The following is a 14555-nucleotide window of genomic DNA, read 5'->3' on the forward strand; positions in this document are numbered from 1 at the left end:
CTCAGCCTTCGACACCATTTCTCACTCTGTACTTCTAAGCAGACTTTCCTCTCTCGGCATCTCTGACACACCCCTCGCCTGGTTTCAATCATATCTCCTCGACCGTTCCCAGTTTATTCAACTAAGATCATTCCGCTCTCGTCTATTCCCCGTCACCTCTGGTGTACCTCAAGGCTCAGTTTTAGGCCCTCTTCTCTTTATAATATACATCCTCCCTCTAGGTACCATTTTCTACAAATTTGATCTTCAGTTTCACTGTTTTACTGATGACACCCAGTTATATCTCTCTTGCAAACCTGATTCCTCCCTCCCACCTTCCTCCCTTTCAGAATGTCTATCCGAGTTAAAATCCTGCTCTACTTCTAATTTTCTAAAGCTCAATGAGGATAAAACTGAGATTCTCCTTATTGGCACCAAATCCAACCTTTTGAAGGCAAACCATTTCTCACTCACCATCGATAACGCCACAGTTTTCCCTTCTCCTCAGGTTAAGAGCCTTGGTGTCATCCTAGACAGTTCACTTTCCTATAAATCTCACATCAATAATCTCACCCGTTCTGCCTACTTCCATCTACGTAACATTAACAGATTGCTTACTTCTCTTTCCACCCAGTCTACGTCCATTCTTGTCCACAGTCTTGTTACCTCCCGTATTGACTACTGCAATTCTCTTTTGCATGGTCTCCCCCAAAAATCCCACCATAAGCTTCAACTGGTTCAGACCTTCGCTGCTCGCATTATCACCAGAACCCCCTTCTACCAGCACATCACCCCTGTTCTTCAGGAACTTCACTGGCTCCCTGTGAAATTCCGGATAATATTCAAACTTCTTCTGCTCAACTTCAAGGCCATTCATAACATTTCTGACCTGTTAACCACTACCTGTTCTGCCCGTTCACTTCGATCTTCTTCTTCTATCCAGCTTACTGTACCTTCCTTCCGCCTCCCCACCATGGGAAGCAGAGCTTTCAGCTGCTCTGCTCCCAGGCTGTGGAACTCTCTGCCCCCAGAAATAAGAAACATTGGTTCTCTCCCCCAGTTTAAATCCCAACTCAAAACTCATCTGTTCAAATCTGCATATTCACTGTGAATCCACTGTTTGTTAATTTTATCTTGTGCTTTTGTTTTATTGTTCTTATTTTGCCATTGTTTTACTATGTGTTTTATCCTATTGTAAAGTGTCCTTGGGTGACTTGAAAGGCGCTCATAAATAAAATTTATTATTATTATTATTATTATTATTATTATTATTATTATTATTACTATTACCTCTCTGCAGCAGATGCCAGATGGACTTTAAAATCAATGGGACGATCTGCAGACCAGTCACTCTTAAAGGACACACAGCTGGGTTCAGGTTCATGTTTCCGTTTAGTTCCTTGTTTCTTCCTGTGAATAATGATGGAGCAGTGATATGAGTGCTGAGCTGTGACATGGAGAAGAGTCATGGACAGTTAGAGATGGTCATCTCACCTCTGAGCTTTGGTCTGGCTCTCATGTTCCCCACACAGAGTGCTTTTAGAGGGAGGGGCTCCCTCCTCTCTGTCCTCACACTGATCCATGCTGCTCAGCTCACACACACTTTCTACCTGCAGAGGAAACACAAATCATTCATGTGCACATCAACTGAAATCCTCCTTTCCATCATGTGTGCTGTCCAAATATCAGCTGCTTCTTTCCTGCTTCATGTCAGTGTCAGCTGAATGCAGTCAGACAGCAGTGTGACATATTCAGTTTAGTTTATAACAGCCCTAATAGAACAGGAGTGGGCAACTCCAGGTCTCAAGGGCTGGTGTCCTGCAGGTTTTAGACATCACCCTGAGTCAACACAACTGAATCAAATGATTGGTTCATTACCAGGACTGTGGAGATCTTCAAGACATGTTGAGGAGGTAATGTAGCCATTAAAATCAGCTCTGTTGGATCAAGCAAACATCTAAAACCGGTAGGACACTGGCCCTTGAGGTCTGGAGTTACCCACTCCTGTAATAGAATCAACTCCTTTTGAAGGCCGTCATTCAAATCCTCAAAATGATCTAAAATGTGTAGCAGCTATTCAATTATTACAGATGCAGTTTCCCCGATACTCCTGAATGCAGCATCTGGAGGGACTTACTGTAATTGAGTATTTGTAAAACTATAAAGTTTTTTTTAACCAAACTGACTACCCCAAAAACAAACAAAAACAAAACGCAAAGAAGAAGCACCGCCCAAACAGCTTTCACTTCAACTTTCAAAACAGTAGAAATCAAAATTAACCCCACAGGCTTTAGCACAACTAACATTATCACAAATAAATAAAACAGTTGAGAAAGGCTTCCAGAAACAAGGCTCACAGACCGAAGCAATAAGGGCCAAGCTGCACACTCAGTCGAAAGCTTCCCCTTGAATAGTAGTTAGATCCCGCCCACTTTACTAGAAAAGTAGCTTGGCATTAATAACAATAATGGATTGCATTTATATAGCACTTTTCGAGACCCTCAAAGCGCTTTACAATTCCACTATTCATTCACTCTCACATTCACACACTGGTGGAGGCAAACCACAGTTGTAGCCACAGCTGCACTGGGGCAGACTGACAGAGGCGAGGCTGCCATATTGCTGCCATCAATAAGTCAAATACGTATTTTTCCGACCATAAGGTGCACCGGATTATAAGGCACATTAAGCGAAACAAAACGGACAAGTCAAACTTAACTCATTCTTCTTCCTTCATCCACTTCTGTACCATTGATTCATTAATGCTGAATTCTCTCACAGCAGCTCTATTGCCATGTTCTACTGCATGACTGACAGCCTTGAATTTAAAATCCGCTTCATAAGCATGTCTCTTAACAGGTGCCATTTTGGGCTCCTTAGACACACACGATACGGTAATATTATGTTGAAGCACAGTACGTATCACTCCGCGAGGCTCCTGACTACGGTAGTTGTAATGCTCCGACAATCCATCAAGCGGTGCGGCTTCGTAGCTTACCAAAGTTGTACTAAAACATTTTGACAGATGTTTTGAGCGCCGTGTACCACATAAAATTGTTCTGAGGTCACAACCAGAATTCATACATAAATTGCACCGGATTATAAGGTGCACTGTTTATTTTTGAGAAAATTAAAGGCTTTTAAGAGCGCCTTATAATCCGAAAAAATACAGTAATGTTAACGACTTGCATGTTCTACAAAATGTGCTTTGGTGGGTATCTGACACACAAAAACCAAACCAATTCCACTTCACTGTAGTTGCACCATTTTTACAAACCAATTCTGGTTCATCTGTTTCATTCAACGATCCGCTTTCCTCCTCCTCATTCTCCATCGCCGCCATGTTTTTTCCACCATGTGCGTATTAAAACAAATGTATTGCACAAATGCGTTTTACTCATATTCTATTGCGATATTTCATTTTCTTGTCATTGCCTAACATTATACCTGTGTTACTGTGAACGGTATAATATGGCCCAGCCCCATTTCCGATCCTGTGTTGTTTCAGCTGTTCAACAAAAACATTCAAGTTACAGTTAGTTTATAAGGGATTTACAGTGAGATTCATCTTTAATTTGCCTGATTGTTTTTTGTTTTTTGTTTTAACTCTAATTAAACCTGCACTGTCTTAAAGTGAAACAGAAAGTCCTCAGACTGTAACAGCAAATCATATTCATCAGAGAAAGCAGAAAGAGGACACATCAACAGTTTGGTCCATTCAGATAAGAAAAGACCAGAGGAAGGCCTGGACGTCCACAGAAGACAGGTGTGGATCATCCCAGGATCCTTTCATGGTAGAGCTGGGCGATATGAGATTTTTTCATATCACGATATGTTTTTTTCATTTCAGGCGATAACGATATATATCACGATATAAGCCAAATAACTATATTTGTAAGATTTAAATGTGCCGTTGCTCACAAGTAAAATGTGAAATAATCAGCAGCTTGTTTTTATTTAAATATTTATTTCCCATAATAAGTTCAACAGGGTAGATGTACTTAAGGAACATGAGACTTTTTCAGATAAATAAAGGCAAATATTGCAAACTACACAAAAGGCAGCCGCTAAAGCGTTTAAGTTTCAAAATAGAACAAACGAAACAGACTAAATTGTCAATTCCACTTAGAAACAAAATATTAATTCTAAAAATAAATCTTAGTTTGTTTTACAGAAGAACAGACAAAACTGACTAACTTTTGTCAATATCAAATAAACTGAGAACTAAAAGGAAATTCTCAATCTCTCCTTGTTGTATAGCTGAGCTTTTCAAACAGTTTTAACAGTTACTTTAGTCTGACAAAAGCCGAATGACGAATTAGCGCTTCCAGTCAGAGACTGAGGCTACGTCCACACGTACACGGGTATTTTTGAAAACGGAGATTTTCCGTTTTCGTTTTAAAAAATAATCCCGTCCACACATAAAGGCAGAAATGAAGGAAAACGCTGCTATGAACATGCCAAAGCAGCAGGTGGCGCTAGATTCCTAACCGTGCAGAAATGTTGGCCAATCAGAAGTCTAGAAGCCTCGGTGGGAAAAAGTAAACAAAGCTGGGGCATAGAAGCAGAACCGAGTCGTATGTGTGGAGGGACAGTAACTGTGTGTATATGTAAGCATTTAAACACTGCAGAGAGTAGAATTAACAGTATTGTAGAAATCCATTTCACTGAAACAATAACGTGGCGCACAGTGTGACGCATGCACCAGTTTATTGTATTTCCAGACTTGCTTTCGGCACAATTTACAGTGCACGCTACTCTGTTTTTTGTCAGACTTGAAATAGCCGAAACACCTTCACACTACGGAACTTCTATGGCTCTTCCGTTCGACAATCTCTCCGGCATTGGAACCATCATCTGTTTTCTCTTCGGTCACGCTCGGTTGATTTTTCTAGTCGGCACACTCATTTCCTCCATTATGCGCTGGCTCCATTACCCGCTGGCTGCTTCCCAAACAAACACACGTGCGGCTTGGCACTTGTGCTGTACGTAACAAGTCACGCGACGTGACGCTGCGGCTGTGATTGGTTCGGCTCTGCGCTACTTAATTTGGATTGGCTGACCTTTTTTTTTTTTCTTTCTTTAAGAGGACAAGAGCGGCGAGGTCTATCGCGATAGCTTAATTCCTCTATCGAGTAAAAGTTAAATCGCGATACATATCGTTATCGTTCTATCGCCCAGCTGTATTTCATGGTAAAGAAAAAGCCGTCATCACAACATCAGCCAAGTGAGGAAGACTCTCCAGGAGGAAGATGATCATTACCCAAGTCTTATTTTTCAACTAAGACTGATATTATTGGTGATTAGCTCAGAACCTGAGAATAGATATATATTGTTATATTCTATATAAATTATCCACAGTAAACCCATATGAAGGCCCAGTTGAGCCGAAATAACATTAAATCATAATATTACTGTTGCATTCAGAAATGGACTTTTGATTTCTTTTTTTTCATACTGCCCACCAGAATGTTCAACACAGTTTGTTCCAACCACCTCTAAACTGAGCAGCCATAAAGCATGCTAAACATGTTTAACATTTATAGTTTACATCAGACACAATGGATCTATTCTGGTGTTTATATAAAGAACAGGAAAATATGTTATAACACCACGAGGACAAAAATTAAGACATTGTGTTTTCTCAATATTAAGATCAACAAAAAAATAAATGATTATTAAAAAGTCCGCATGTGACTTCAACTGAAAAATAGTCTGTGATCATCTTTAACTGAGTAATTTACAGACAGATGTTAGCTCAATAAGTTTAGTCTAATTCAGTGTTACAGGAACTCTGATGGTAATGTGAGTGATGTTACACTTAAGGAGTTTCCATCCTGTGTGGGAGCAGAGCAGCTATACCAAACATCGTCCAAGAGGTCCAGTCAGAGCTAAACTATCCTCATAAACACAAAAAAAAGTCCTGCTGCTGTGACGTCATAAATGTCACTGCAATTCTACTCTGGTTAGCAGCTCCGGATAAACACAGATGTGTTCTTACTGCAGTCACATAGCCACAAGTCTGCTGGAAGAATCAACTAAATCCGCCGTGACAAACTGTGAGTTTGTCTCACTCTGCGATTCCACCTGAAGAGGCATAGACAAATATAAATAATAAATATAAAGACCCCAGAATCTTTCCAGCGGCTCTCCGGCTGAGCTCAGACCATATTCAGCGTTTTAGAGAGAAGAAAAGCATCTTTATTTCAGTAACAATGCCCAGTACCCAGGACCAAGCTGTCAGCTTACAAAGTGTTCATACACTAGCTAAGATAACTAAGCAACAGATAATCTGACAGCAGTTACTGTGGAACAGCGGCCGAGTTTAGGACACATTCAGTGTGTTTAGTCTGATTCCCGGATCACACACACTAACAGTAAATGGCGGGCACACTGGGCCTTGGTCCAGCTGTGAGTCCGTTACCGTGAACTATGGATTTGTGCTGTTTGTGCTGGAACTAAGCTGCACACAGCTGATGTTAGCCAGGAAACATTACACACTGACTTTAATGGAGAGACTGAAAATACAAACACACACAGTTTGTTGTGTGAAGAAATGAAACATGAGCTGAACAAACAGTAAAGTTCCTAAAGACAAACTGTTAAAGGAGGAAACAAAGCAAACTTACAGTTTCTTCGCACACCAACAACAAGCTCCACTCCACACTGAGCTACTTCCTGGAAGAAGGCGGGATTCCACCTCAAGCGACATAGGCATCCGGGACAGGAGTTAGATTTTCACAATAAGAGCACTGCTTCTTCTAACTCGGAGGTTCCCAAAGTGTGGGGCCCGCCCCTTAGGGGGGGCGCAGGGAGGGCGCGGTATGAAAAGAACAGGTTTTTAGACGGGGGTCCCAGACAAACGCAAAGCAGGAGATGAAGCATCGACAAATGTTTCCAAACCAACCTCCTTCCAAGCCAAAGACTAGAAAATATGGTGAAGCATATCTTCCCTTTGGCTTCACCTGCACAGGTGCTGAGGTAGGTCTCCCTTGCAAAATTGGTTTTCCCTGCGTCGGGAGCACACGCTGGGCTCTCCAAATCACGGACAAACAGTATCCTACAATCCTGATTTTTAGTTCACAAACACTTGTTGTAATGACTAACTACTCTGACGTTTTGGAGATGTTAGCTCTGTATACAGTAAATTTACAGTGGGATACAAATAATATCAGACTGATCCTGCCACGATTTGTTCCACCAGTTTAAATCACGGACAAACAGTATCTCACAGTTTTTTATGTTTTTAAACCCGTTTTGCACAGAGAGACATTTTTTGAAAAATGTATTAAGTATGTTGATTATTATTACACAGGAAAAAAACAACTACACGTAAAATAATGACACCGTGACGCCTCTGTCTTTTTAAATGGAGGGACAGTAACTCCGTGTGTGTGTGTAAGCGTGTAAAAACTGAAGTAACAGTATTTTGTCTCTTTCCGCCATTGTAGAAATTCATCTCATGTAAACAATAACGTGGCGGACAGTGTGATGTGAAAAAAGGCACACTTAAAAGCAAAAAAGGAGTTTTAAACAATCTCCATTTTCGGTGATTCGAAACGCCGTTTACGTGTGGACGAAAGGCCCAAATGCAGAGAAACAGCTGTGTTTTCAAAAAACACCCATGTAGGTGTGGACTGTTGGATTATAATATTATTTTATGCCATGTTAGACCCCTAATTAAAGATTGTGAATTATTATGTAGTTTTAGTTTGCATTATTCTCCTGAATTAGAAGAAGTTGATAACTATTGCATTAGTTAAACTGGTTTGCATTACATTAGACTGCTGATTTATTGTGGATGAATGATATTGTTTTATGATGCATTATACTGCTGAGTTATAAGAAATACTGTTCGCAGAAAGTCATCGCCTTATTTGTCTGATTAGAAGACAACGGAACATGCTGGAGTTTTCTGCCCCATCTCAGCAGGAGCAGATAAACAGGGAGCCAAGGTCGTAGCTTAGGCGCCCTGTGAGAGAAAGGATGTGAATGTTTAAGCTTTTATGATAAGGTGGGGGCACCAGAGGCTATAAGAGTTTGATCAATGCTCCACCATTTTGAGATCTGATGCTGTCTGCGTACGGTGTCCATCTCCCACGCCTGTGATCATTAAAATCATCGTTTGACTCAACCCGGCCGGACCAGTGTTGTTATTGTGGTTTTTCCTCTTGTCTCCATCCCCAATATTTGAATCCGTAACAGGACGTAGCATAAAAGAGTTAGTAATGTATTTTGTTACTACTTATAATTATTACTTGTATTTGCTTAATTGTTTACTAAATGTTTGAGGTGTGAAATAAACCGCAATGGAATTTGGAAACAAAATATGGGTGTGTGTGGTTGGAGGATGTGTTTGTGGGTCTCCATGTATCCTGCAGGTTGAACACATAGGCCAGCAGAGCTGTAGTGTAGCTGCTGCTCAGTGTAGAATAAGGAGGGGATGTTTTTCTCATTATCATTCATTATTTTAATATGGCATTATTAGTTCATCAGAAGTATATAACCAGCTTTGCATTAAACATAAATTGAAGTTTTTGACCTTATATTATCCTTTGCATTATAGTGATGGCTTTAACTTTAGTTTGATCTTTTCCTTACAGGTACCAGAATAATAACATGATTTTTCATTGCCGATGTAACCATGATCATTTATACACATTGCAGTTTGTTGCTTATTCTAGAGTTGTGCTCAAGTTAATTAAAGATTAAAAGCTACAGCCAGCGTGATGTCTGGCTGATCTATGGAGGGCAAAGGCTTTGAGCTTGGAAGGCCACACGCGCTTACACAGCACTTATACAATGTTATTCTTGGTGATTTTGTGCTTAGTCATGTTTTAATATGTTTTAAGTAGAAGTAGCTGATCCAGCAATATTCATTTAATGTTATATACTTGATTTAGAGCAATACACACTGATGGTCTTAATAAATGAAAGAGTCCTTGTAGCTGCCATGTTGTGTCTTAGCAGGGGTACAGACGGTTCCAGGAGACGGGGGCAGTCAGCGTCTGCCCTCGGGAAGGAGATAATGTTATTTTTTGTGTTAAATAAAATCGTCAACATTGATTGTATTACACCTGTCACTACGCATGAAGGGGCGTTCTAATACCCTGATTTCATAAAACTATGGAGATGTGTTTTTTGAGCTGAGATCTGAGACTGTCTGCATACAGTGTCCATCTCCCACGTGTGACCATTAAAATCATCGTTTGACTCAACCCGACCGGACCAGTGTTGTTATTGTGGGTTTTTCCTCTGGTGTCCATCCCCAATATTTTGAACTCGTAACATCAGGTCACTGAGAGACTCCTTGAGACAAGCCAGGCTCTTGATCATCACAGGATCCTTTAAAAGATCAAAACAAAGAACTTTAATGGACAAACAGTAATCTTCTTTCATTAAACCCAGTGTGAGAACAAAAGGAGGCAGAGTTCCTGATTCAGTGACTCAAACATCAGCGTGATAATAGAAAGCTGTAGGAATGATCCTAATATAAAAACATATGACGTTGTCTCAGCCTTCAAAGAGGAATCATATTTCATGTGAATACTTCGCCTTTTCATTTATGAATGGAGCATCATCAGTTTCTTCATTTTTAGCTGACAGAATAAAAAGCTTTAGCATTTTCCACTACGACCTCTACAAACACCACACAGGCTCACCTTCTTCCTGTTTATCATTTATGTATTTATTTATTCATTTCTATTACTGTCATTATTCCTATTAATATAATTCACATTACATGTGTAATATAGCAATGCTAACAAGCATCAGAAAACAGGAAGCAGGACAAAATAAGAACAAATAGAATAAGAGCACAAGTTGGAAACACCACGGGTGAAAAACTAAAGTTACACAAACCAACTAAGTGTTGTGTCAGGGGCCCAGCATTGAGTTCATGTGTGAAAGTGAACAATATCAATGCTCAAAGTAAAGCTGTCAAATGTGGAGTCACACAGGAGGTAATATTGAGACCACTTCTCTTTCTACTACAGCTTGATGACTTTGTTCAATCCTGCAAATTATCGTTTGCCAGTTATACAAATGTCTTATTGACTCAACAAACGACCATCTGCAGCGACAGGTTGGGGTGAGAGAAGGAAGACAGGATAAAGAAATGCTGTGGAAGAAAGAGAGAGATTGATAACAAGGATGACTCAGTGCAGAGAGGTCTGTTAACACATAGTGGGTGAAGAAGAAACAACCAGTGCATCATGGGAGTCCCTGGCAGGCTACGTCTATTGCAGCATAACTAAGGGAGGATTCAGGGTCACCTGGTCCAGCCCTAACTATATGCTTTAGCAAAAAGGAAAGTTTTAAGCCTAATCTTAAAAGTAGAGATAGTGTCTGTCCCCCGAATCCAAACTGGAAGCTGGTTCCACAGAAGAGGGGCCTGAAAACTGAAGGCTCTCCCTCCCATTCAACTTTTAAATACTCTAGGAACAACAAGTAGGCCTGCAGAGCGAGAGCGAAGTGCTCTAATAGGGTGATATGGTACTACAAGGTCATTGAGATAAGATGGGGCCTGATTATTTAAGACCTTGTATGTGAGGAGCAGGATTTTGAATTCTGGATTTAACAGGAAGCCAATGAAGGGAAGCCAAAACAGGAGAAATCTGCTCTCTCCTTCTAGTCCCTGTCAGGACTCTTGCTGCAGCGTTTTGGATTAACTGAAGGCTTTTCAGTGAGTTTTTAGGACATCCTGATAATAATGAATTACAGCCGTCCAGCCTGGAAGTAATAAATGCATGAACTAGTTTTTCAGCGTCACTCTGAGACAGGATATTTCTAATTTTAGAGATGTTGCGCATATGGAAGAAAGCAGTCTTACATATTTGTTTAATATGTGCGTTGAAGGACATGTCCTGGTAAAAAATGACTCCAAGGTTCCTCACAGCGTTACCGGAGGCCAAGGTAATGCCATCCAGAGTAAGAATCTGGTTAGATACCATATTTCTAAGATTTTCAGGGCCGAGTACAATAACCTCAGTTTTATCTGAATTAAGAAGCAAAAAGTTAGCGGCCATCCAGGTCTTTATGTCTTTAAGACATTCCTGCAGTTTAACTAATTGGTGTGTGTTATCTGGCTTCATGGACAGATAGAGCTGGGTGTCATCAGCATAGCAGTGAAAATTTATGCTATGTCTTCTAATGATGCTGCCTAAGGGAAGCATGTATAATGTAAACAGAATTGGTCCTAGCACTGAACCCTGTGGAACACCATAATTAACCTCAGTGTGTGAAGAGGACTCTCCATTTACATGTACAAAGTGGAGTCTATTAGATAGATATGATACAAACCACTGCAGCACAGTACCTGTAATAGCTACAGCATGTTCTAATCGCTCTAATAGGATATTATGGTCGACAGTATCGAACGCTGCACTGAGGTCTAGCAGGACAAGCACAGAGATGAGTTCACTGTCAGAGGCCATATGAAGATCATTTGTAACCTTCACTAAAGCTGTTTCTGTGCTGTGATGAGCTCTGAAACCTGACTGAAACTCTTCAAATAAGCCATTCCTCTGCAGATGATCTGTTAGCTGTTTGACAACTACAAACCCTAGTCCTGATACATAAGTGCATTAGGTCCTCATTGTCTCAGTAAACAAGTAACAACAGTTGTGATTTATTTTGACATGTGTACTCAACTTTGACACATTGTTTGACACCCTGAAGTAGGATTTTGGGTTCATCACATTTCATTGAGGCATGATAGGCCACAAACATGCTGGAAGCACCTAAAGAATGAGGTTGTTCTTCTAGAGTTAAATGTGGTTGTTTTGGTTTCCCCAATCACTGATGTGGGGACAGTAAAGATAATTGTAAATGCCTTTGAGAAGGTTTACACTGTTTAAATGGGTCAGTTGCCCTACAGTACTAAAGAGTACAGTACACTGCATAGATAGGGAGGAAAGATCTATCTATCTGTTGTAAATTTAGCTCAGAAGTGTTTGATATATGTTGGCTGTGTGGAAATTCATGGCTACTTCTGGGTTTTACCCCAGACTTTGGGAAGCACTAACATTGAAGTTAGTTTATGTTTGTGGTATTCACTTACCTATAGGTACAAATATAGTCACTGTCCTTTATGGCAAACATCTGGACAGGGCAAAGCAAATGGTACAAAGGAGTGTGTGTGATGTTTGGTGAGGCATGTGTCCCTCAATCCCTAATAACACTGGGGATGAAGGTCTTTTACAGAAAAAGTTAATAAATTGGGAAACATGGGTTGATGAATTTATTGATAAAGTGGAATATATATCACACACTGAAAGATTTCCTTATCTAAACAACGGGTTCTTATGAAAGAGCAGCTTGATGTAACTAAGGTTGAAGTTTTCTTTTGCAGATGAACAACAGAGGCTGTTTCATTTCTGTATATGGTCTCATATTGTGTTTTCTTTTATGATATAACTGCCTCTATCTTTGAAGAAAGGGTTATATATAAACTTATAAACTTATGAAGCGCCCGCCCAGTCATAAGTTGTACCAAATGAGCAATTTTAGCGGAATCAGAGGCAAAGGCACAAGAGAGCATTGCGTCAAAAAACCCTGGCTCTTCACCAACTCGGCGTCAAATTTTTCAGGCGCGGGGAGTGAGTACTCTCGCTGCCGCGGTGGAGGTGAAGGAGGAAGCGGACAGGCTGCCGCAGCTTCCAGCAAAGTGGGCGGGCTGCCGTATTAGGTGAGGAAATCAACATACCTTTAAGCTCTGTTATGGCTTGCAGAAGCACGGTTTGTTCCTTTGAAATGTACTTCAGCATTTCCTTGTGTCGCTCCAAAACCTCCGCTTGGAAAGACAGCTGGCGTGAAGCAGAATCCGCTGGGTCCATGGTGGTGGGATTATTCTGTCACGGAAAAGAGGGACCCAGGCGCGGTTCTTCTTCACAGAAACACAGTGCGTTTATTTACAGTGAAACAGACAGGCAAGTCCAACAATTCACTCAAAAGTGCAATTTTCCAATCTTGCTTGTCCCTTGCTCCCAGTGCATTCCGTGTTGTAACTCCCTTAGTGTGTGTGCTCCCCAACTCGCTTCTCCGCTCGCCCCTCCTGGAGGAAGAAGGAAAATCCACCGTTAGCCACACGTTAGCCAAATAACAAGCTCACACGGACTATACCAGTTCGGAGTAATAATCCCACGTCGACTGTCGCCGCAAGTCCAGGTTAAATACCTCTTTCTAGCCGGGAGGAATGATTACCAACAGCTGGTCAGGTAATCAGCTGCAGGTGGGCCGGCAACAGCGAAGAGGGACTCCCAATAATCCACCCCTGGATTACCAGTCCGACAAGAGGGTTAAACGGCGGAGGAAGAAGGATTACGTGACGCCGGACGTTAGACTCACTCCACTGCAGTCCTTTGTTGGGAGTGCAGCGTTCTGAGCTTCATAAACTCTCTGATTCCTCATCGCAGCCCAGTCCGTTGGAGGATTTGCAGCCCAGTTTGCCACCCCCCACTTCCCGGAGGAGGCGACGCTCACACCGTCACCACTCTTTTTCTGCGGAGCAGGGCGGTGAGTTATGATTGCTTTCGTTCCTCTGAGCTGGAAAAAAACAATCATATGAACACTGCTAAGACTGAGACTGTTAAGACTGTTAGACGTGGTGGTGGTAGGAAGCTAAAAACCATTTTAGAGGAGTCTGTGTTTGCTGAGCCTGCTCCTTCACCCCGTTGTGTTCCTACTCCCAGGGCAGCTCGGGCCCAGCATTCCCCTGCACCTGTTTCAGTGCTTCAGGTGAGGGAGGCTGAGGTCCAGCTGGTCCCTGCTCTGGTGTCTACGCTGGCTGAGCCTCTGCCTGTCGCTGCACCCGTACCAGCTCATCGGGTGGGAGTGGCTGGTGTCCGGCAGGTACCTGCACCTGTTTCTGACCTCGCTGGAGGCTCAGGTGAGCCCGTCCAGCAGTTTTCTTTAGGCTCCGTAGGCTCAGACAACCTAGCCCAGCCATATGCTAATCCACCACCTCACGCACCATTACTGCCATTCTTACAAGAGTCAATACATCTTAAACTTCTATCCATAGCTCAAACATTAGCTCACCTATCGGCTCAGTCACCTGCTCAGTTCTCACCTCAGTCGTTTACTCAGCCTTCTGCCTCTGTTGGAGGGTCCGAGGGGCCCGTCCAGCCTTCTGTTCCCGCTGGGGGTTCTGGAGAACAGCACCAGCCTTTGTTCGCCTCCACTGGAGGGTCCGAGGGGCCCGTCCAGCCTTCTGCCTCCACTGGAGGGTCCGAGGGGCCCGTCCAGCAACCCAGGCCGTTGCCTGCAGCTCCACCCTCGTCTGGCCCAGCCTCCGAGTCTTCACCCTCGCCTGGTCCAGCCTCCGATTCTTCGGCTCCGCCTTGTCCAGCCGCCGAGTCTTTGGTGTCGCCTGGTGCAGCCTCCGAGTCTTCGGCGTCACCTGGTCCAGCCTCCGAGTCTGCGCCTTCGGCGTCGCCTGGTCCAGCCTCCATGTCTGCGCCTTCGGCGTCGCCTGGTCCTGCCTCCATGTCTTCGCCTTCGGCGTCGCCTGGTCCTGCCTTACTCCGACTAGCTTTGTCTGCGCCTGAGGTCTCCATGCCATCTTGTCCTGCACA

General features: G+C 42.5%; 2 protein-coding genes across 5 annotated transcripts in view; both read right to left on the reverse strand.

Moving 5' to 3' along the window:
- The window catches only part of LOC147333651 (uncharacterized), a 157108-nt gene that overhangs the window by 41265 nt on the left and 101288 nt on the right, over positions 1 to 14555 (reverse strand). The gene's annotated exons all lie outside the window — the stretch shown is intronic.
- Positions 1 to 14555, reverse strand: part of LOC147333652 (NACHT, LRR and PYD domains-containing protein 3-like) — a 131052-nt gene that overhangs the window by 37307 nt on the left and 79190 nt on the right. Inside the window, exons 1-3 of one of the 2 annotated variants that reach the window (XM_086268308.1) lie at positions 6609 to 6661; positions 1474 to 1589; positions 1270 to 1389 (exon numbers count right to left, since the gene is read on the reverse strand). In XM_086268308.1, the coding sequence (XP_086124434.1) occupies positions 1270 to 1389; positions 1474 to 1562 (209 nt within the window). In that variant the 5' untranslated portion in view covers positions 1563 to 1589; positions 6609 to 6661. Of the gene's footprint in view, positions 1 to 1269; positions 1390 to 1473; positions 1590 to 6608; positions 6662 to 14555 lie in introns of those variants that run through there. The other variant, XM_086268315.1, reaches the window with a different exon arrangement.

Source organism: Aulonocara sp. 'chitande type north' Nkhata Bay, linkage group LG3 (assembly GCF_057382095.1).
Source record: "Aulonocara sp. 'chitande type north' Nkhata Bay isolate Kocher_YH1m ecotype deep benthic linkage group LG3, A_spYH_male_GT1.1, whole genome shotgun sequence".
Lineage (NCBI taxonomy): Eukaryota > Metazoa > Chordata > Actinopteri > Cichliformes > Cichlidae > Aulonocara > Aulonocara sp. 'chitande type north' Nkhata Bay.